The 22,500-nt window shown below is 34.9% G+C and overlaps 1 protein-coding gene across 1 annotated transcript in view; it reads right to left on the bottom strand.

Moving 5' to 3' along the window:
* LOC136842675 (agrin-like) overlaps window positions 1-22,500 on the bottom strand; it is a 363,408-nt gene that overhangs the window by 30,554 nt on the left and 310,354 nt on the right. Inside the window, exons 9-15 of the mRNA XM_067110324.1 lie at window positions 18,444-18,656; window positions 13,629-13,723; window positions 11,980-12,097; window positions 8,401-8,543; window positions 3,767-3,842; window positions 2,417-2,677; window positions 485-652 (exon numbers count right to left, since the gene is read on the bottom strand). Of these exons, the coding sequence (XP_066966425.1) occupies window positions 485-652; window positions 2,417-2,677; window positions 3,767-3,842; window positions 8,401-8,543; window positions 11,980-12,097; window positions 13,629-13,723; window positions 18,444-18,656 (1,074 nt within the window). The remainder of the gene's footprint in view (window positions 1-484; window positions 653-2,416; window positions 2,678-3,766; window positions 3,843-8,400; window positions 8,544-11,979; window positions 12,098-13,628; window positions 13,724-18,443; window positions 18,657-22,500) is intronic.

A 22,500-nucleotide genomic window follows, 5' to 3' on the forward strand; every position in this document is an offset into this window, starting at 1 on the left:
TAAAAACAAAAACTCAAAGACTATTTTCTACATGGTGGAATGGAAAAATATGACATCCATTGAAGGGACTCAACTGCCAGACAGATAACGACTTTTTCATTTAAATGCAGACAAAAAAAAAAAATTGTCATCTATATACAGTAAAAAAAATATTTAAAAATAGTCACGCGCTGAAGATGGAGTCCACCGAAGGGAAGTCAGTGCTTGTCAAAAATCTAATAATGCTTCAAGGTAACAGACTGATTTCAAAATTTGGCAAAATTTAAGTTAACAACTAGCCTATTTACAATTTTGGGGAACTGAAACCTCTGTCAAAATGAAGGCACAACATCAGCTTTAAGAATTATAACATAACTGGCAAAACAAAGAAAAACAAAGTAAATTTAGAGCGTCAGGATATCAAAAAATCTTTGTCAAAATCAAGACACACAACTTGCCTTCTTTAAGGTTCAGACTACTAACATTTCCTATCACACCAGCTTACCAGCTATCCTCACAGAGTTATCTCGACAGCACTTAGCAAAGTCGTGATTCTTGTGACAGTAAGTGCCTGGCGGACAGATCGTACCCCCTTCCCCGCAGAAGAGGTCTTCGCCCGTCGAAGGGTTGATCAGGGGAGACGTCCCGTTGCAGGCTCTCGATCGCTGTGCCACTGCGGTAAGGAAAAAACAAAAAACAATGGTGAGTTATTTAATCTAATGACCGACACGAAAATGAGTGCCCAACATCAAATTGGGGCACTAAGAAAGAGTACGTTAATTGACTTCTCAAACAGACAAAAAAAATAATAATAATAAATAAATAAATACATTGATTAATTAAATACAAGAGAAAGTACACTATTCCACCTTCTCAAAGCTATTGGTATGATGGACTGCTGAAACAAGTTGGCAAGAAATACAAACATTTACAAGTATGAAACCATGAGATGGCTTTCATTATTACACCGAATTTCTTTCTTTCGTTAAATATTCTGTACCTGCACCACCGAGCTTAACCTACTGCGTGTCATTAAAACATGTTAGTTCCAATATTTTTGCTGTATTTTCTTTCGTTTACCGTAAAGCTGTGGTCCGGTGTTAAAGCAGATTTGCTCATGCTAGTTCCCATTGTTTAAAAGAGGATATAATACTGCTGTAAGGAGTCATGCACCCATGCCTTAACTTTTCTTACACTTCTTCACCATCTACTTTATGTATATATATATATATATATATATATATATATATATATATATATATATATATATATATATATATATATATTTATATATATTTATCATTTTCCATATTTGATTTTTATATTAATTTGTCTTTTCCTCATATTTGTCCTAACTTCTTTTTCTTCATTGTGTTTGGCACGCTAATGTCCTTTTTTCAAAAGTTACCATAAAAATCTAATAAGCACAATACCGTACATTAGATTTTATGACTTTTCTATAACACGCTCTTCAATGAACGAGGTATTTTCTTACGCCTGAGCCACCTCTCATCGCTACAACCACGACACCGTTCATCTTTAGCATTCAGCAAATCGGACTGAGGTACTTCGGTATAAGTCACTTACCATCACTATAACTTATAACACCTTAGGGTTTAGTAAACCGGTTGTGTGATGGGTGAAGAATTGCCTGACGCCACTTTTGCTAAGGCCAATGGCACTGTAAACAACTCAGGTAAGAAAAAAAAAAAATTTGTGCGTTTTTTTCTACGTTGGTCCGATCGCAGAAGTCGTGAATTTAACTCTGATATAGGTAACGAAGATAATAATAATAATAATAATAATAATAATAATAATAATAATAATAACAACAACATGTTTCGTCTGTTCTCAAAGCTGAATCTTCACGTTAAACAACTTCCACCAGCGAGACACAAATAACTCCCCTAAACAAACAAGTATTTCCTCTGCATGATATTCCGTTTTACCTTGCAGCTGCACTTCAAACGATGTCCATTCTCTCTCTTACATTTGTATCTATTTGCATATTCTTATCTCGAGAAAAAGTGACTTCGTCTAAAAGTGGGAGGTTTCTGATTTAAGTAAAATAATTCCCCTCTTTATTCGTCTTCGTTTTTCTATCACTGTCAGTTTGATTTTCTCTCTCTCTCTCTCTCTCTCTCCCTCTTTCAATATATATATATATATATATATATATATATATATATATATATATATATATATATATATATATATATATATATACAAATAGATGTTTATATATATATATATTTTATATATGTATATACACACATATATACATATACTGTACATAAAAAACAAGTAGCCAAAACGACCTCTTTACTTCTGGGTTTCCTCACAAGTGTTAGAATATCAAGAAGCAGTCAGTATGGCTTTTACAAATACATCAATGGCTGGTAAAAGCAACCAGTAGAATTATGGACAGAAATCTCACCCGCACAATCTTCCACAGGGACGACGAAGAGTTCCACCTGGATATTACAAGCGTGCAGTCTCATAAGGCATTCGGATTCGTAGAACTCGAGGTCGCTGCCACAGACTGGCTCGTAGCGCGGTGGCGGGCTACAGTAGAAGTCACAGACGCAGCGTGCGTGCCCATCTTGCTCCGAGACGCACTTGGCCCCGGCTATGCACTTGTGGGCGTGGCACGGATCCTCCGGATTAGTGGGCGGCAGAGGTGTTGGGTAGATGACATCTGTGGGACGATGGTCATGCATAATTAACACTTGGATCTAGTCGGTTGAATTATAAGATTAAGTTTAACTCACACCGCTGCCGATATTGAAAACACTGTTCGTTTATAGCCTAATGTCTTTCAGATTCTTTTGTCCTCTCAATGAAATATCTCAGTCTCATTTGAATGGTTGGCTCCAAAAAAGGATATACTATCGGAATATGGTTATAGCTTATTCAATAGATTATAGCTACAGTACTTAGAAATATGTCGACTGAATTAGTTGACAAGGCTCGGGTGAATCTGACCAAAATTCTGTATGGGATGTGTGTCGAAAACTAACTGTTCGTTGGTTATTGTAATCAAAACAGTCACACTAAATGTTTTCGAGACAATGTTGACCTCCCAAAGGACTTGGTCATTTTTACTGTTTTAGCAGCTTCATGCTACAAAGCGCTAAATTTTCATGGGAGGCTAACGAAAGATATAGTAGGCAAATTTTCATATTTTAGACATTTTTATAAGTTTACCTTTTTTCATAAAAAAAAACAATAAATTGTGACCCAGTTTCACTAAATACATGCATAAGCCTTAAGAAGGCTGTTTATCTCCAATAAAATCTCTAATTAAGATTATACAAGACTCCAGGACATGGGAACCAGAGATACGACTATTGTCTTCTTTTATAAAACTTGGTCGTGACATCCAGCTCACCTACGATATAGACGCATCTATTTTTTTTTTATCTCAATACTGGAGGCGCACATATTGTTCTCTCTTCTTCCTACTGACAAAGTACAAAGATTCTCAATCTAACACCCTGCATAAGTTGATTTACCCTTAGCCAGCACTCCATTTAACCTGACACTGAATTATAGATAGATGTGAATAAAGAATAATTTACTAGAAATGACACTGCAATGCAATTGCCCAATTAATTGCAAATTTGATAATTCTGCTTGAGAAATAATCTTTAGTTTCATAATCAATGGCCATCATGACGCTACACAAATGTGAAACAGAAGTCATTTTTGGGAGTACCCCTCTGCAAGCCCTAGGCTGAGAACCACTGTGCTAATCATCACTTTGCTGTTGGAAGAACCACTATACCTGTGACAATGCCCCCGATCTCATCACATTCTCCAAAGAAGAGATAGCTCACGTCTTCATTTTTCTCACAAGCTACCTAAAGAAGATGAAGAAATTTACATTAGTTCAACACACAATGTACAGAAACATGGTGACAAAATTATCTTCACGGAATAAAGTTCCCGGGCGCAAATTCCTGAGATGTATGCAAGTATTGCACCAGCCCCGTTTTTTTTTTTTTTTTTGCCATGACCCTAGGTTAGGGTAGATTAGGTTAGGGGAGGTTAGATTAATCCCTCTCAAGTAATTTGGGTGTGGGAAACATAATGAGAGATTATTTTCAAGAAAATTCTATGGATAGTTTTTAAGATATGGCATCCCGCTTTTTTCAGGCAAAGGTCTCAGTACTCGGTTACATCTCGGGAAAATGCTTCCCGGGCGGGAGACGGGTAGGACCATTTCGGCGCCCAATCCACCACCCACAAAAGTTGACTCTGGTAAGGTGAGATTAGGGTATGCAAGGTGAAAGTTATTTGAGTTAGTTTCTGTTGAATTTTTCATGTTGTGAAATGTATTCGCTTTAAAAAATAAATAAATAAATAAAAAATAGTCACCTCTACCAGATGATCAAACGCTACTCTGACCATTGGAAAAATACTCAACCTATTGGGTAGTGTACTTAAGTGGCTTTATACGAAATTATTCTCAGTTGACACTCAAGCGGTAGAAAACATGGTTATGTACTTTTCCTCGGAAATATTTCACAAACTAAACGTTAACGAAATCAAGGGTTAACCGGCTCCTTCAATCATTTATTCTTTCGTTTTTTCTGATATGCAGAATAACGCTTGTAACACACTTAAATGATAATATTAGGAGCATAAGAAAAAAAAAAAAGGAATACAGTACTGAAGACAAACAGAAAACAATGATAATGGTAATGAAATTCTACAAAGGAGCGAAAATGTATGTTAATAATAAGCAAAAAGCGTACATAAAGAAGACAAAAAAAGATATGCAAAATTTATATGCACTTAAATATTAATAATATTAAGGGAAAAACGAAGAAAAACATAACGACGATATACAATATCTATTAAAATTTTAATAAAATAAAAAACAAGGAGCGTCGAAATATATATATATATGTGTATGTGTGTGTGTGTGTGTGTGTGTGTGTGTGTATGTGTGTGTGTTACAAAAGAAAAGTACGAATTAAAAGTGACAGAACCTGAGGTAACTCTAAATTAAAATAAGAACTAGGACGGATGAGAAAACCCGAAAAATACGAGAATGACAGACGAAATGTATTCAAAATACGAGAATGACAGACGAAATGTATTCAAAATTGCTCGGAAACAGTTTACGGTAAACCATTTCGAAATGGCGTAAGACTTACGCATCCAAGTGGCAAAATTTATTTTCCATCCTGCGTTGACAAAAACACGGAACGAGCCATCCACGTTATCCAACCAACTTGAAACTGTTCGATAAGCTTTGCATGTTTGGGATTACGGGAACGGATTAGAATGATAGAACGCCAAAGATTTTGGTCAATAGGCTGTTCGTTCAGAATATTTTTTTATCCGTCTCTCTCTCTCTCTCTCTCTCTCTATCACACACACATACAGAGGAGAGTATTTTTTTCAGTTCATTTTCATCAGTATGCTTTATTTTCCCATTCACGTTTTGACTCTCTCTCTCTCTCTCTATCTCTTTCTCTTCTCTCTCTCTCTCTCTCTCTCTCTCTCTCTCACACACGCACAGACGAATATTTTGTCTATTGATTTTCATCAATATGCTTTATTTTTCTATTGACATTTTGTCTCTCTTCTTTTATATTTTTTTAAACAGTTTCTCTCGCGCTTTATAAAGGCCACACATTTCTGTAAATGAAGGTTAGTCAGAATATCAATTTTCAAAAATACATTTATTTATTGAATTACTTACCTATATAATTATTTATCAATAGCTAATTACGGAGATTATATTCAGTGGGCCTTTGCTCCGAAAGTTAGTGTCCTATTTGACTTTCTCTATAAAAATGTATATTTGCCAATTATAAATACCAATTATAGTTTCAGGTATGAGTTGCATGGTTTTAATTCCTCACATCTATGTTTGTTTCCTAATGACACTGCACTGAAAGAGGCTATATATATATATATATATATATATATATATATATATATATATATATATATATATATAAACATATAAATATATATATATATATATATATATATATATATATATATATATATATATATATATATATATATATATATATATATAAATATATACAGATACATATACAGATATACACATATATATACAGATATACATATATAAATATATATATATATATAAATATATATATATATATACACATATATTATATGTATATATATGTGTGTATATATAATATATATATATATATATATATATATATATATATATATATATATATATATAGAGTATAAATATATATAGATACATATACAGATATACACATATATATGTATAATACATACATAAATATATATATATATATATATATATATATATATATATATATGTGTGTGTGTATATTATATGTATATATGTATATATATATATATATATATATATATATATATATATATATATATATATAGAGATAGAGAGAGAGAGAGAGAGAGAGAGAGAGAGAGAGAGAGAGAGAGAGAGAGAGAGAGAGAGATGGTATAGTTCCCTGACATTTTACGCAAAACACGTCAGCTGCTATATATTTTCAGATAGAGCACTGAATAAGATTTATGGGATGAATTTATCAGTTCTGTGTAAAATTCTGAAGGTACTCAAAATCCACATAAAAGCTTTTGTGTTTGTTTCTGGCGTTATGAAACACATTCAGATTTCTATTAATAATTTACTGATGTAGAAACTAGAGTACCTTTAAAACTACATTCGCCATAAAGTACTTCCTCTGAATTGTATAAAGAATAATAGTACAGGGCTGAAATAATGTTCATAATAATAATAGTGGTAAAAATGTGGTAATGATACATCACAACTGCTATATATAATTAGCACTGACGATGACTGTTATGTAGATATTACATTAATACTTCAATTGAACAAAAATGACATATATCGATCTAACACTTGCTTTTAGTATCCGTGGAAAATGAAGCATTAACCATCAAATAGAACAAAGTTGCACTGGAAATATATATAAAAAAAAATCAACGATGCCAGGTAAAAATGACGATATTTTATGAATTTTGAAAAAGTAGGTAAAGTGCACCCAACAATACCTAAAATAAGGTCAGAGGTCAAATTCTCCATTTCGCTCCGGCAGAATAATGGCTTTGGAGATTTGGAGAGGATTACTATACCATGATATGGCCCTGAATCTATATTTCTAGGTGAAATAAATTTATTAATATTCTTTTTTTCAAATACGCTGGTAAAAATAATTACAAATCTGGATATCTCATAATCACGTCTTCAAGACACTGATTAATTGTCAGTTTGTCACGACGGATAATTTACTCTCAATCAACCGATCAATGAATCACTCAATCACACATATATATCAGCAGGGCAACTTTACTGTCTCATTTCTATTTATTTCTAACGAAAGCAATGCCACTGATTTTCGGGGGGAGGGGGGTGTAACGAAAACGCGGCATTTTTCGTTTACTACCTTCGAAATTGTTACCTTGTTTTACAGTGCATAATGTACTTTACAAAATATGCAAGGGTGCCAAGAATATATAGGAAAAAACTATTACTATATTTCGGCACTTTCTATAAAATACTTGACAACTAATATTAGATCACGGTCACCAATACTGGAACAAGTAATTACGTCAGTCCGGGGTTTCTTCTTAGCTTATATGGTCAAGATCTGAAGACGAAAACGATAAGAAAAAACCTTAATAATTACGATTAAAAATTTTTTTCGTCATATCGAATATGATGACAAAGACACATCTCTAATACAACGATCTAATTCTTCGTATCTGCAATGTGGGTTTTTACTACACTATGTTGTGATACTGAAACGTTAATGTCTGTTTTTCTAACTAATAACCTCCAAAGAACGTTAACAGCAATGAACACGTTAATTTTTAAACAGAACTTTAATACAGGGCTCATGCATGTCTCAGAACTGCTTATCACGGTCTTCATTCGTTATTGAAAATTGTTTTAAAAGACCTCCTAAAGCTCACTGAAAACAGGAAGTTCAACAATCGTATTCTGCCTCTCTGCGAGCTTAAAAATCGTTAATACATTATTCTATTATTCCAGAGATTTTAAATGATTACGGAACGGCCTTTCAGAGCTTCATGAAAAAAAGGAATCCATTATTCGTATTCCTTTCTCCCAAAGAACTGAATCTTATCGGTAAATGTCTATAAAAGCCCACTGCACACACAGGAAATTCAGTAATCGTAGTCCTGCCTCCGCGAGAACTGAAACTCATCTAAAACGATCTTTAATCTCGCTTCTCCGGGAACTGCAACTTATCAGGAACCGCGCTGAATAGCTTAAAGGAAAGCAGGAAATTCAATGACTATCTTACTGCCTGCTTGAGAACTGGAATGTATCAACAAATGTCTTCAAAAGATCGATGTAAAGAGAAAATGCAATAATCGCCGTCTTACCTTCCTCATGACGCATTCATTGCTGTAGGTGACGCGGTCAGATCCGCAGACAGGCTCCCTCTTTTCTGGACAGTCTGTTGGACAGATGCAGCGCCCGCCTTCACATCGAGCGCCGTATTTACAATGGACGTCTAAACAAAGGTCTGAAAGGATATTCACATTCAATGCATGGCTGTAAATATGAGAAAACCATACATCTATGATTATAATTACTCTGACACGTGGTTTATATATAACTCATTACCACCGGGAAAATAAAAGACTGGAGGTAAGTCCTGACCGGTTTCGGCTTAATTTCTAGGCCATGAATGGCTTCGAAATAAAGTCGAAACAGGTCAACATACCAAGTCTTTTATTTTTTCCCAGTGGTAATGAGTGATGTATATATATATATATATATATATATATATATATATATATATATATATATATATATATATATATATATATATATATATATATATATATATATATATATATATATATATATATATATATATATATATATGTGTGTGTATATACATTATATAATCTATATTACATATTTATAATAAGCCATTCCTCCGAAATTAAGTGTATCAAAAGAACAGTCACTGCTACATTCATATTTTAACTACTGAATCGTGAATGAGCCCCCGTACATTTATAATTTTCACAGTTTTCATACCATAAGCTGTTTCATGCAACTACACAGAAGGCTTATCAGCAGCAAGTCAAACCCACACACACAGACTGCGCCTTTTCATCCTATCTTGCAAGCATGCTCGACCTTCCTGGATGTTACGCCTTTCCCCTCAACACACATACAAATATACATATATACATGTGTGTGTATATATGTGTGTGTGTGTCTTTGCGTGAACAAATCACAATCACAAGAGTTATGAAGTGCTGAGTATACAATGTATACATCAAGCCAGAAGAGGGAAAGGGAATAATAAAAACTTCATTAGAGCTACTTTCGTCTCAGTGACATCTTCGGACTAATAAAAACAAGGATACATCGAAATTATACCATGCACGAGTTCCTTACCAGGTCAACTTCTTGATGACCCTTGATAAACTGGCTTTACTAAAACTGATAATATAGGGTCAATGGAAAACAGACCAGGGTTTATTTTGAAATTTCGTCCCTTTGAATAGGTAATTAACAGATTCAAGGATGATTCTTTGGGTGAAGTCATTAACGCTGATTACGGCGTCGGCCTTTGCCCAGTAAATTCTATGGCAGGATTCAAGTCAATGGACTGCCAAGGTATTATTTGTAGGTCCTTGAAGACTGCTGTTTTGTGTTGCTTGATTCTTGTTCACATGCCTTTAGATCCTTGGCTCAAATAAAATAAATGTGATCCTGATCATAGGTTATTGAATATTAATGCCATTTCTAAGGATATTTTTTATATGTTTTGCAATTCGTCTGTATGAGTTCCGAGCATTCGTGCCATGATGTACTGCTTTTCCCTTTTAATAAATGTGTCTTTCTATCCCAATAAATAAGCTTATTTTTGTATCTGATGTAAAAGAAAAAAATGAAATTGTTCTCATATTGTCTATCTGCTATATTTTCAAGTGACATAACGAAAGACAACGAGACTTATATTTTGCATTTCATATTTTATATCATCTGAGAGTTTTACGTAAGTAAAACTGAATGATAACTTGCAGTACAATTACCAAGCAGAACTAGGAGTGCGGATGTATGCTCTCTCTCTCTCTCTCTCTCTCTCTCTCTCTCTCTCTCTCTCTCTCTCTCTCTCTCTCTCTCTCTCTCTCTCTCTCTCTCTCTCTCATGAAGCATGTTTTCAAATACCAAAATGCCTCAATTTTTTCAAGTGTATGGTTTGAACCATGATAAACCTATATTGTGGAGGGAATTAAATATAGGAAGAAGCCAGTCCTATAAATATTTCGCCCCACTGGGGACTGGGCGGAAACGAAGAGCGACACTCTGTAGATCCGTACAGTAGATGACACTAAAATTTCTTTGTAGCGTCCCTATTCAGGCCAACAGAGATGTTGCTTCCGGCTGTTCACGTTTCGTCTGTTCCCTTTCTTCTTTTCACACCTACTTGGCTGTCCAACTTCTCAAACTTTGCTCCAATTAATCTGAACACTATCACCTGCTAGCCGTATATGGAATGGAATGGAATAGAATATAAAATTTTAGGCCTAAGGTCAAGCTCAGGGACCTATGAGGCCATTCAGCGCTGAAATGGCAATTGGAGCAAAAAGGTTTAAATGGGAAACAGGAAGAAAATCTCGCAGTTGCACTACGAAACAACTGTTAGGAAAAGGTGGAAAGTCAGATGAAAGAAAGAGAAATAAAAGGGGTCACAGTAAGAGGAATGTAATGAGTTGAGGCTAGGCATTACTTTCTGTTCTTTACGCAAAAATCATAAAGTAATGCCTACAGTGCACCGCGTGAAGTGCACTAACGGCACTATCCCCCAACGGGGGCTAGCCTTACAGATATATCCACAAGAATCACGTTCAGCCACATTAATTTTGTGAAAATCAACATGATTGACGAGGTTGAAAATGTATTATCTTGACGATTTTCTCCAAAAATGGTCAGAATTTGAACATTCGTATAATGTTCAATTAAAACCTATTAATACGATTATTCATTAATTTATTCTACTTCCTTTTTTAATCATAAAAGCGTGGCTGGGAGTTGCAAGCCTTCTGGGCTTTAAAAATATGACCGTGAATTAAGAAATGTTGGCTACATGTTTAGATTATTATGCATGCGGGTACTGCCAGTTCCGCTGGCATTTTAAATCAGGCACATAAATGGAAGTTCAAATGAGCTAATATGTAACGGAAAATGTCTCTGTGTAAACATTAACACTATTTTTCATCTCTTTTCTCTCGCTATCCCCATCCATTTTCACAATTTGCATTGGTTGTAATTTTTTCTGAAAAATTATGTTCGAAAAATTTTCAAATGCGTTGCTTTACTTGTTTCACGTTGTGAGACCTATTTATTACCTCTCGCAACGGTTTATTGTAATTTCTAGTCACGTTTTTATTTTTTTTTCGTAAGAAATATAAGGAAGCCATACTAGTAGGAGAATAGCTTCATAAAGAATGGACCTTGCTCTTTATAAGCATAAGCTTTTCTCGGCCAGAAATAACCAAATGATGAAGAAAGAAAAAAAAAATAAATGAGAAATACAAAGGAAAATGAGATTTTCCCAATATAATAATCATACAAATGAGAGAAGAGGGGTTGGGAGGGTTGGGGGGAAGGTTTGATATATTGATTTTTAATCCTCAATTATCCACAGAAGAATAAGAAAAAGAAGAGTAATTTCTTCACCGCCATATGGGAAACTTTATTAAACTACTTCACCATCTTTCCAGTCCCTGTTTCGTGTACGCTGTTAATAGTGTTTATTCTTTCTCTCTAGATAAGTAGCTAAAAATGTTAATCTCCGACTCTCTCTTTTTTTCTTAATATCCACACGAGCATGCAATTATTATTCTGTCTCACGCGCGGGTGTTCAGCTGACAGGGTCTCTCTCTCTCTCTCTCTCTGTCACAGACGCAGATAACAACGTTATTCACTTTACTCACCACAGTTTCCTTTATGAGAGACCTTTATTTGATTTTGGCTCGAGCACGCTTTCATATGAAGATGACACTCGGACGCATAAGTCTCCCCATCACTGCCGCAAACCTGCCCTCCTAAAGCCTGAAAGGAATTCGTTTTCTTTGATTGCCATAAATAGAGAACGGAATGTGCACTTTTCAAGGGAAACAATACTTCATGTTGTCCAGCTATGGCTATGAACATTTATTTTAATCATGCCTATAATATTTACGCTATCTTAATGGCATATTTTAACGTTTCATTTAACGTGTAATAAATCTACATAATATGTTATGCATTCTGATCTTTGAACGTTACGTTTTGTAGAGTGTGTTGCCCAAGAGTTGATAAGTAGCTATTTTTTCATGCAAAATCGGATATTCGCAGTGGCTATAGTTACGTGACTATCACTGAACTTTCAAATGTAATCGTTACGTAAGTCACTTGGTTGCACTGGGGTGTGTCACATCATCAAATCAACAATGTTCCGATGGATGGCGCTAGACGCATCGATTATGAACTTTTAAAGTGTCAAATGGCGTGATAACAAAAGCCTCAGTAATATGAGGAGGCTTTTAAGCCAAACATGTATTTGGTGATGTTATGTATGCAAAGAACACAGAATTTTTAATATTTAAATTTAAAAACGGATCCCCATAACCTTCTGGGGCAAATGTAGTTGCAAGAATGTTTGGCAAAGGAAATAATCCCACGAAAATTTCATCCATGAACATTCGATGTAATAAGTAACATTCATCACATGTATCATTTCTTTCCGGCAAATGTTAATAACATCCATTTCTTAAATACGAATCTCTACCGCCTGAGATTAACCAGGTACATGTGACTTTATAAACGTAAATAAAACAGTATTGGTATCCCCTAAATTAACTGTCTAATAATATTTAAATTTTAACGATAACCTCAAAAAACAAATGCCAACCCTATGAGATATTAACCATGATTGGTTCATTTGCCCGTTATTCAAATACAAGTTAAAAAATCATTCAAGTTTTAAGTTTGTCCAGCTGCAAATCTTGATTTTCATTGTGGTTTCCAGCTGTACATCAGGCAATATGGATTACTCAGAAAATTGACCCTAAAATTCAATTTATTTAGTCTAAATAAAGTTGAGGTACCAGGCACCAAGCGGTCCCCTTTAAATAACTGGGATTTTGTTTTAAAACAAATTAAATCCGTTTAGTGTACCACAGACATCACCAGTTCGTCTTGCACCACCTCTTCCAGTTATGGGGCTCATCATGTAACACGCACCACTGAAACGTGACTAAAGTAATAACAGAATTATAGTTTATAAATTTTTACTGTAATGTCCTATTGGTGAACTGCTGAGAGAACAAAAAGGTGCTCTTTCACAAGAGTTCTTAAAGTTTCTAAGTAACCATTAACAAACTACCACGAGTTTATTACAAGCATCCTGACTTAACGAAGTGCCGCCTGAGTTAGGTTAATCAAATTAACTGAATAATACTTAAATTGACTATCAATATTAACCATGTACATTATAACACCTTAGCAGAAATTCCGGGGCAACAATTGGTCAATAAGCCTGAAGAAAATTTACCTGTGAATAAATAAAAAATAAAAAAAAAACCGCTAACAAGAAACTCACTTGAGAGCAGTTTGTGTGGCATGAGCAACGTCCGAATCCCTCGCTGTCGACTTCACACATTCCAAATTCACCGCAGTCGATGCCTTTACATGCATCTGGGAGAGGAAAGGAAAAACTTTTAATGTCATGATGGCTAAAGAAATTAGGTGAAAAGTTGAGAACTGACACTGCATATGTTTTGAGCAAACAGGCTCACTTACTGTCATATATATATATATATATATATATATATATATATATATATATATATATATATATATATATATATATATATATATATATATATACATATATACACACACACACACACACACACATATATATATATATATATATATATATATATATATATATATATATATATATGAATGTCTTTTACTGTAATACCACAGTGTAATATGAAGATAAGAAGGCCCATAAAACACTCCGGTAACATTTCATCTGTCCATATTTTACCAGTGAACAGGGCACAGAAGGAAGTGCTCAAAATATATGGTTGCAACGTTCAAATAGTCTTTTATGGGCCTTCTTATCTTCACACACACACACACACACACACACACACACACATATATATATATATATATATATATATATATATATATATATATATATATATACATACATATACATATACACGCATATAAAGCATACACATGTGCACAAAATGTACGTGCACACACACACACACACACACACACATATATATATATACCAGACACATTTACCAGAACTATATACATTAAATACAAAATGCCATATAATTAATTTTTAACACCTCATTTCCTAAAACGATGAAAAAAATGCTTTCCACGAAAAACCTAGAAATCTGAAACAGGAAATAAATGATAACATTTTTGCACTGCGAAGAATAAAGTTATATATATATATATATATATATATATATATATATATATATATATATATATAGATACAGAGAGAGAGAGAGAGAGAGACTATATTCTTTAAGTGATTTTACAAAGTGGGAATTCAGCAATATGAGTATCCTTATATTTATAATAATAATACCAATTTTAATCATGACCACATAGGTGAATTTCCCTATATTTTATGAGTCAGACGCTAAGTTTATAAGCATTGCAGGACGCTTTGAGGAGCAAGAGCCCGTCTTGGCACACTGCCAGCTTAATACTAAAAAGAGTAAAGGCAGCAAAAATTATGTTACTCATTCCGCACTTCGACAGCCGAAGATCGACGAAACGTGGAAACTGGTCGATCAGCGTCATTGTCGAGCTCGAGATACGTTCCTGGTCTCTAAGACCATCAGTGGGGACACAGAAGAGGCGAAGTGGCTTTCAAGTCCTCATGAAAAACATCGATCGAGCTCTCTGGAAGGGAAGGACCCTTTGGAGTATTTTCCCTCTTCTTTTTTTTCCGTTTTGTTTCCAAGGATACAGAAAGCAGTCCTTTTGTTATCGATTCCAAACCCTTTGAATATGCATAAACCGGGCGATGGAGGGGTAAACCAACTAGGCGTTGGGCTGGTGCATAACTTTCATGAGAGTTTATGCATTTAAACCAGTCCCACTTATCAAGAGTATGGCAAGTGGCAATGAAACACTGACTATTTAAAAGTAACAATAAGAATTCCTGACAAACACGGGACACAGAAAGAAGCCTCTAAACCGAGAAGGATAAAGTTATTGATGATAAGGAAATACGTTTATTATTTATTTAAAAATTAATGAGAGATGTGTTTCTTTCGCTACCAAAATGGCAATAGCGACCAAATTTGATATTTGTCTTAAGTTGACACGGGTCTCTCTAGGGAGCTTTTTGATTACATCACACTGTGCGGAAGTTGCAAACTCTAGGGTTAACCGGTTGGATACGCCATTCACTCCCTGGATGCAAAATTCTCTGCCTTCCTTTGCGTTTCCTGAATCAACTGCTCTGCTTTTTCTGAAGAGGTATGAGAGCTCTATTTGAAATCTTGCTCGTCTCGATTCATTTTGCCACAACAAAAAGTTGGGGGAAACATCCCGTATTTCTGAAACCGAGTAACTGTTTACCTTCATGTGCAATAAGAATAAACCAGAGTAGTTTTTTTCCTAAATAAGAATTTATCTTTAAACGACATATAATCATCAAACCACAAAAAACACAGACGCAAATACTTGAGTGATTGTATGATACCATAACTTGCGTATTTCACTGTAAAATCCAACATTATGACTCGGGGCTGAGGCTTTTCACATAAAACTCGACATTTTCTCTTACATTAAAATAGCCTTAAACAAAGAAAAATCTAGAATCTTGAAGGCAAATACAGGAAAAAGCGAAGAAGCTTTAGATGCCTTATTTTGTGTTATCTCTTTATTTTTGTAAAGGCTTTTTCAGTCTTATCTTTTTTACTTTCATGTATTTCCATTTGCTTGCAGATATATTTAGTGGTAATTTTTCATAACTTTTAAAGTTTATTCTTGTTGCATTTTTTATATAATTTAGTTTTCATTTCTATCTTTTTTATTCGGGCTGCAAGAAGAGAGAACTTGCTCAATAAGCTGGTGGTGTATACGGTTCACCCGGCCCAAAAATAAAGTAAATAGTCAAACGTTGTCCAATATTTGGGGGACCACACGTTATGAAGGTGCCGCCAGGACTAATAATAAGAGGTCCCAGATGAGGAAAGACAAGCGGTAAGTAGGAAGACTTCGAAGAAAGACCTCCTAATCACAATAGCGCATTGCCTCGGGAGAGGAAAACCATTATTGCAAAAGGAGAGAATCGCTGGCAAGAGGGAACAGCTGGTTAGGGCCTTTTTTTATGCTGCTATGCGGCGGAAAAGTTTTATTGCAGCAGGCTGTCGAATGTCGTTTGTGTTCATGCTTGTTTGTCTATCTGTGCTCTGTCTGTCTGTCTGTCTGTCTTCCTTCTGCCCGTTTGTCCGCCAGTTTACAAGTGACATTACGAAGTGCAACTCCAGTTCACATTCATATAGTTGTTAACTTCAACAAATTGCTCCAACTTCAGAGTTCATTTTCAAAGGTCATCCCTTCGGCCCTCATTTAGTTCATCAGTGGTGCATCTTTTTGCTTATCAGAGATTAAAGTACTTTTTTTCCAAGCGAGTAAATACTTAATCCCGTTTGGTCCAACTGCCTAATTTCAGGAAGGGCACAAAGAAAAATATCATTTTAAGCTGCGCTGCTGTGACAAAGCGTATAGGGACTGGTTACTGATGTCTTTTTTGACATATGCTAGCTGATTCGAATGATTTACTAAAATCCTGAAGCACAGAATTTGAAGACAATATCTTGCAAAACAGTGAGCCAAGAGACGCACTACTTTTAAAATCCCTTTTCTCTCACCCTGAGCCTTTGTTGATGGTAATGGAAAAGCCGTCTACTGCTTTAGAAGCTTTAGGGAAAAAACCATCTTTGATGTGTCAAACCTACTTTGGCTGTACGGTGGAAACTTCCATACTGTGAAAAAAAAACCTTTTGCGTCCCTCTGTCAAACTCTTAATCCTGCATTTTGCACTTTCATCTGCGTTTTTATTCATGAAAGTATTATATTCTACAACGCGAATTGTCTGCTTCCATTCATAGTCTGTGGAAAGTACAAAGAATTTTACTTTTTTATTACTGTTCGAGCATCAAAGGATTATTTTGGTTATAACCCTTTTCTTGTAATGTTATTTTAATGGTATTTTTGCTATAATTCTCCTCCAGCTTTTATATTTTTATCCAATTTCCTCCAAACGAAGAAATAATTACGAATTTTCCACACTCCATGATCGGGATGCTGAAGAGAGCAATTACTTGAAAAGCCTCCAGCCACTCTCATGTCGAGTTACCTTCTTATAGCTGTTTAGCAGTTCCTTATCAAAACCGTTGCATTTAAGCTAACCTCTTTAGGATTAGTACGTTCTACTCGTTTTCTGGGGTGCTTCCATAAGCTTTCTGTCCAAGCGGATTTATATCGCATTGTTTCATTATCAGTCTTTTATCCACTTTACTATATGTATAACTCATAAACAGTTTTCTTGGATTTAGAATTTCAAGTCCTTCTATACGTGACATAAGAATGGTAATTGTAACTAACGTTCAATAATCATACGTGACTTGAAATAGTAATTTACCAAGACATAATGTCTTAAGTGATTTCTGCGGAATATTTTAAGGAAGATAAAAGCACTTACACTTCGTATTTTCTTAAGATTAGGGAAGATATAATAAGGCTGAACATAAATTGGATGGCATAATTTTCTAAAATAAAATGTGCAACGCATCTCTAAAGGACGTGGCACATGAGCACATTTCCTGACGCAATTTGTTACCTTGCCCCTAATCCTTTACACCAAGCAGCCAATATATTTCTTGTAGGGGCACACTGTTGATGAAGTCACCCTTGTTTGTTAGGCCTGCGTCAAACGAAAAAACGTTGGCGGAATGAAACTGACACGCCAGTTAAGAGACACAATATCAAAAAACATCACTCGTGAATCAAAACGCACACACACACACACACACACACAAATGTATTGTCCCTTTTTTTAGCAGTGTCGAATATGCCTTTTTGCAGCAGTGTCGAATATGCATTTTTTAAGTTTTTGAGTTATCTGCATCGGCGGTGATTTTATCAATGACTTCTTGTTTCAGCAAAGCATCAAGTCTGTCTCTCTCACCATCCAGGATGTACGGGGAGAGAGACACACTTGACACTTACCTGAAAAAGGAGGTCAATGACAAAACCACCGTCGATGCAGATAACTCAAAAAAATTTTAATATGCATGTTCGACACTGACAAAAAAAAAAAAAAAAAAAAAAAAAAAGGACGAAATACACTTACCGCAGGGTCCTTCATGAAGAAGTTGGACGCTCTCTCTCTCCACGCAGTTGTTCCTCTCCAGAAGACATCGGCTGTGATAAGTCCTCCTGTCGCTGCCGCAGACAGGCTCGTATTCGCCTCCGCACTTTGGACACTCGCATTCGGCCTGGCCGTACTTCTCGACGCATATGCCTCCCGCCTCGCACTTGTAGCCCTCGCAAGGGCCTCCGGATCCTGAGGTAACACGGGAAGAAGAGGCTTAAAAGTTAGGCTACACTGGATTACGTTAGGTTAGTTTAGGTTAGGATGGCAATACTCACGTGCATCTTCAGCTGTGAGGTGATCACGCATAAACAGTTATCTAAAATAACTAAGTAAAGTAAATAAACTCGTATTTAACCCTTTGATTTCGGTTGTAACGTATACGACGCATTTAATAAACTGGCCCGGAACACTGTTGTGTCGTATACGAGCACCGGTAATTTCCTTTTATGTGAAGGACTGATGATTGAAATACTGGCCTCTTTTTCTTGATATGGTAACAGTCTGTCAGTTGCCATACAGTGAATTCATATAAATTCACGTGTTTCCATAAAATTCATTAGTCTTCATCAAGATGTCACAGGAGGACGGGTCAAGGGTACGACATCCTCGAGTTGACCGCCGGCAGATCGAGAGAAGAGCTCTCGACGAGGATAACTATTTTATAGACCTTCTCGACTCATTTTCTGGATATGAAAATGAATCGGATTTAGAAGGAAATGAAATGGATAATTATGGTCCTGGTACAAGAGACAGTGATGAAATATCAACCGACAGTGAAAATGACGAAAATCTGCCACCTACAAATGAAAGCCAAGGTGTCAAAAGAAGGCGGAGACAGCGAAGTGACCCAGGTGATGAGTGGGAGTGGGCTGCCAGCAATTTCAGCCCAGAGATTTCATATTTGACAGCAGTGGCAGTGGCATTACGTCGAAATGTAATGTGAATGAAAATTCAAAGGAAGTAGACTATTTTTTTGAATTTTTCGACAACGAATTTATGGGGCTGATTGCTGAAGAGACAAACCGTTATCAGAGATTCCTTGTTGATACGCTAGGAGATGCAGTGCCAAAGTATTTGCGAAAATTTGCTCAGGTTACTGTGGAGGAAATGATACGGTTCCTTTGTGTGATTATGATCATGTCGCATATAAGTAAACATCGCATCGTAGATTACTGGACTACGCTTGAGACATTCGAGACAAAAGGAGTGAGAAGGCTGATGGCAAGGGACAGATTTCTTCAAATTCTACGGGTTCTACATTTCGTTGATAATTCACAGGAAACAAGCCCAGATAATAAACTAAAAAAATTAAACCCGTGCTCGACAGTGTGCGTAGAAAATTCCGGAAAAATTTCAACCTTTCCAGGATTTATGCATAGATGAAAGTTTAATGTTATGGAAGGGAAGGCTAAGTTTCAAGCAGTACATTCCAGATAAAAAGAAGTCGATTTGGAGTGAAAATATTTGAACTTTGTGATGCCAAAACGGATTATATTGTCGATTTTATAATCTATACTGGAAAGATACAGAGATATTGGTAGATGAGGATCTAGGGGTATCTGGTTTTGTGGTAAAAACATTTATGGCCTCGCATCTCGGAAAACATCACATCCTGTATTTCGATAATTGGTATTGCAGCCCAAAACTGCTCAAGTATTTGGGCGACAACGAAACAGGAGCATGTGGAACAGTCCGGAAAAATAGGAAATTTATGCCTAAATTTCCTGATGTGAACAAATCTGAGATTTCGTCTCAAAACTGCAATGGAATATTAGGTTTAAAATGGCAGGATAACAGGACAGTGTATATGTTATCTTCAGTACATGAAAATATAATGGTAGACTGTGAAAAAAGGTGTCGACCAGGGGAATTTGTGCAAAAATCTGCATGCGTTGTTGACTATAATAAGAAAATGCGGATTGTGGACAAGAACGACATGCTTATTAGTTCTGTGAAGTGTATCCGTAAAACCACGAGATGGTACATAAAACTATTTTTCCGTCTGCTTGATATGATACTAGTAAACTGTCATCACTTGCATGGATTTGTTACTGGCAAGAAAGGGTCATATTTACAGTTTTCTAAGTCAGTCGTTCTGCAGTTGATTGAAAGGTACCCTCCAGCACCTAACAAGATAATTACCCGCACCGTAATAACGCAGCCAAGGCGGCTAACAGAAAGACACTTTCTGATCCAGTTCCCTCAACAGAAAAACAACTGCGACCTAGACTAAGATGTCGTGTGTGCTCGCATACATCCCGTAGGCCCAAGAAAGGCCAGCAGACATATTTCATGTGTAAAGACTGCAATGTAGGACTATGTGTCGCTCCTTGTTTCAGAGAATACCACACACTTCTGAATTACTAGAATTCTGTCGTAAAAGTTTTGTCAAGATTATTATGTTCAGCTTATTAAATATTCAGATTCATAACCATTTGTTATTCACATTGTTTGATTTCATTCAACTTATGTCATAAAAGCTTCTTCCAATCATATTGAGTCTTATGTGTTTATACATTTTCTGATTTTTTTTTTTATCTACAGCAAAAAGATTTTTGTAAAAATAAATGTTGAAATTCATCCGTATTATAATTTTCTTCATCAAATTATGGCTTTAGTCTTTAGTGAGAGAGAGAGAGAGAGAGAGAGAGAGAGAGAGAGAGACTATTTAAATTACTATTTTGCGTTTAATGTTCCTTTTCTGTCCTTTGAAGACTGGATATCATAAAATATAAAATGAGTCGGATGTAATGTAAATCTGATAATCATGGTATTGATGATTTATGATATATGAGAATAATAATAACAATATAATAACCGTTACCATGAGATTAATGAATATAGACAATGTTGTTGTTGTTATTATTATTATTATTATTATTATTATTATTATTATTATTATTATTATTATTATTATTATTATTATTATTCAGAAGATGAACACTATCCATATGAAACAAGCCCACAGGGGTAACTAACTTGAAATTGTGTTCATTCGAGTGAAATAACAGAAGGTAGTAGGAAATACAGAAAGAGGAGATCAGTTATTAGAAAACAGATGTACTAACAATAAATAAATAAAAATGTAAACAAAGTATTAAATACAAGATGTATTGCATAAGGGTAGTAATGCATTACATTCACTTGAACTTTTTGAAGTTCCGTTTGCAACACATCCTCAGTAAAGAGGCTGTTCCACAGTCGTAAGGCGTGAGGAATAAAGGTCCCCTGGAACTGAAAAGTTCGAAGGCGAGGTACATTTACTGCACATTGATGCTGCTGTTCAGCGAATCTGGTTGCTCTCTCTCAGCAGCAACAGGGGATCAGGGATCAACTGAGAATGTGAAAGATATGTCAAAATACAACTTATGAAAAAGTGACAAACAAGAGACCATCCGTCTATAGTCCAAGGCATAGCTGCCAAAGAAACCTTCCACCTCGAACCACTCTAAAGATATAAATCTCTGGCAGAAGCAGACATCTCCCGGAGAACAGTATCCTAGTAAAGGAAGGACAAATTACCTAAAAATGTTGCACTGATTTAATCACTCATATAAGTATATGAGGACTTAAGAACAATACCCAACTTTCATGCGGCATTTGCTGACATTTTCATTAGATGTTTCTCAAAAATAAGATGTAAGTAAACAGGTACCACTAGAATAATTGAAGGAAAAGAAAAATATCTGTAGAAAATTATAACAGAATAAAATGATCTACAAAACCCTACAACTTCCCCGAATATTGGTTCAAAAAACAATTGAACAAATTCCAAAATGTTAGTGATTAAATATATATATATATATATATATATATATATATATATATATATATATATATATATATATATATATATATATATATATATATATATATATATATATATATATATATATATATATATATATATATATATATATATATATATATATATATATATATATATATATATATATATATATATATATATATATATATATATATATATATATATATATATATATATATATATATATATATATATATATATATA

This window comes from Macrobrachium rosenbergii, chromosome 10, assembly GCF_040412425.1.
Source record: "Macrobrachium rosenbergii isolate ZJJX-2024 chromosome 10, ASM4041242v1, whole genome shotgun sequence".
NCBI classification, from domain to species: Eukaryota; Metazoa; Arthropoda; class Malacostraca; order Decapoda; family Palaemonidae; genus Macrobrachium; species Macrobrachium rosenbergii.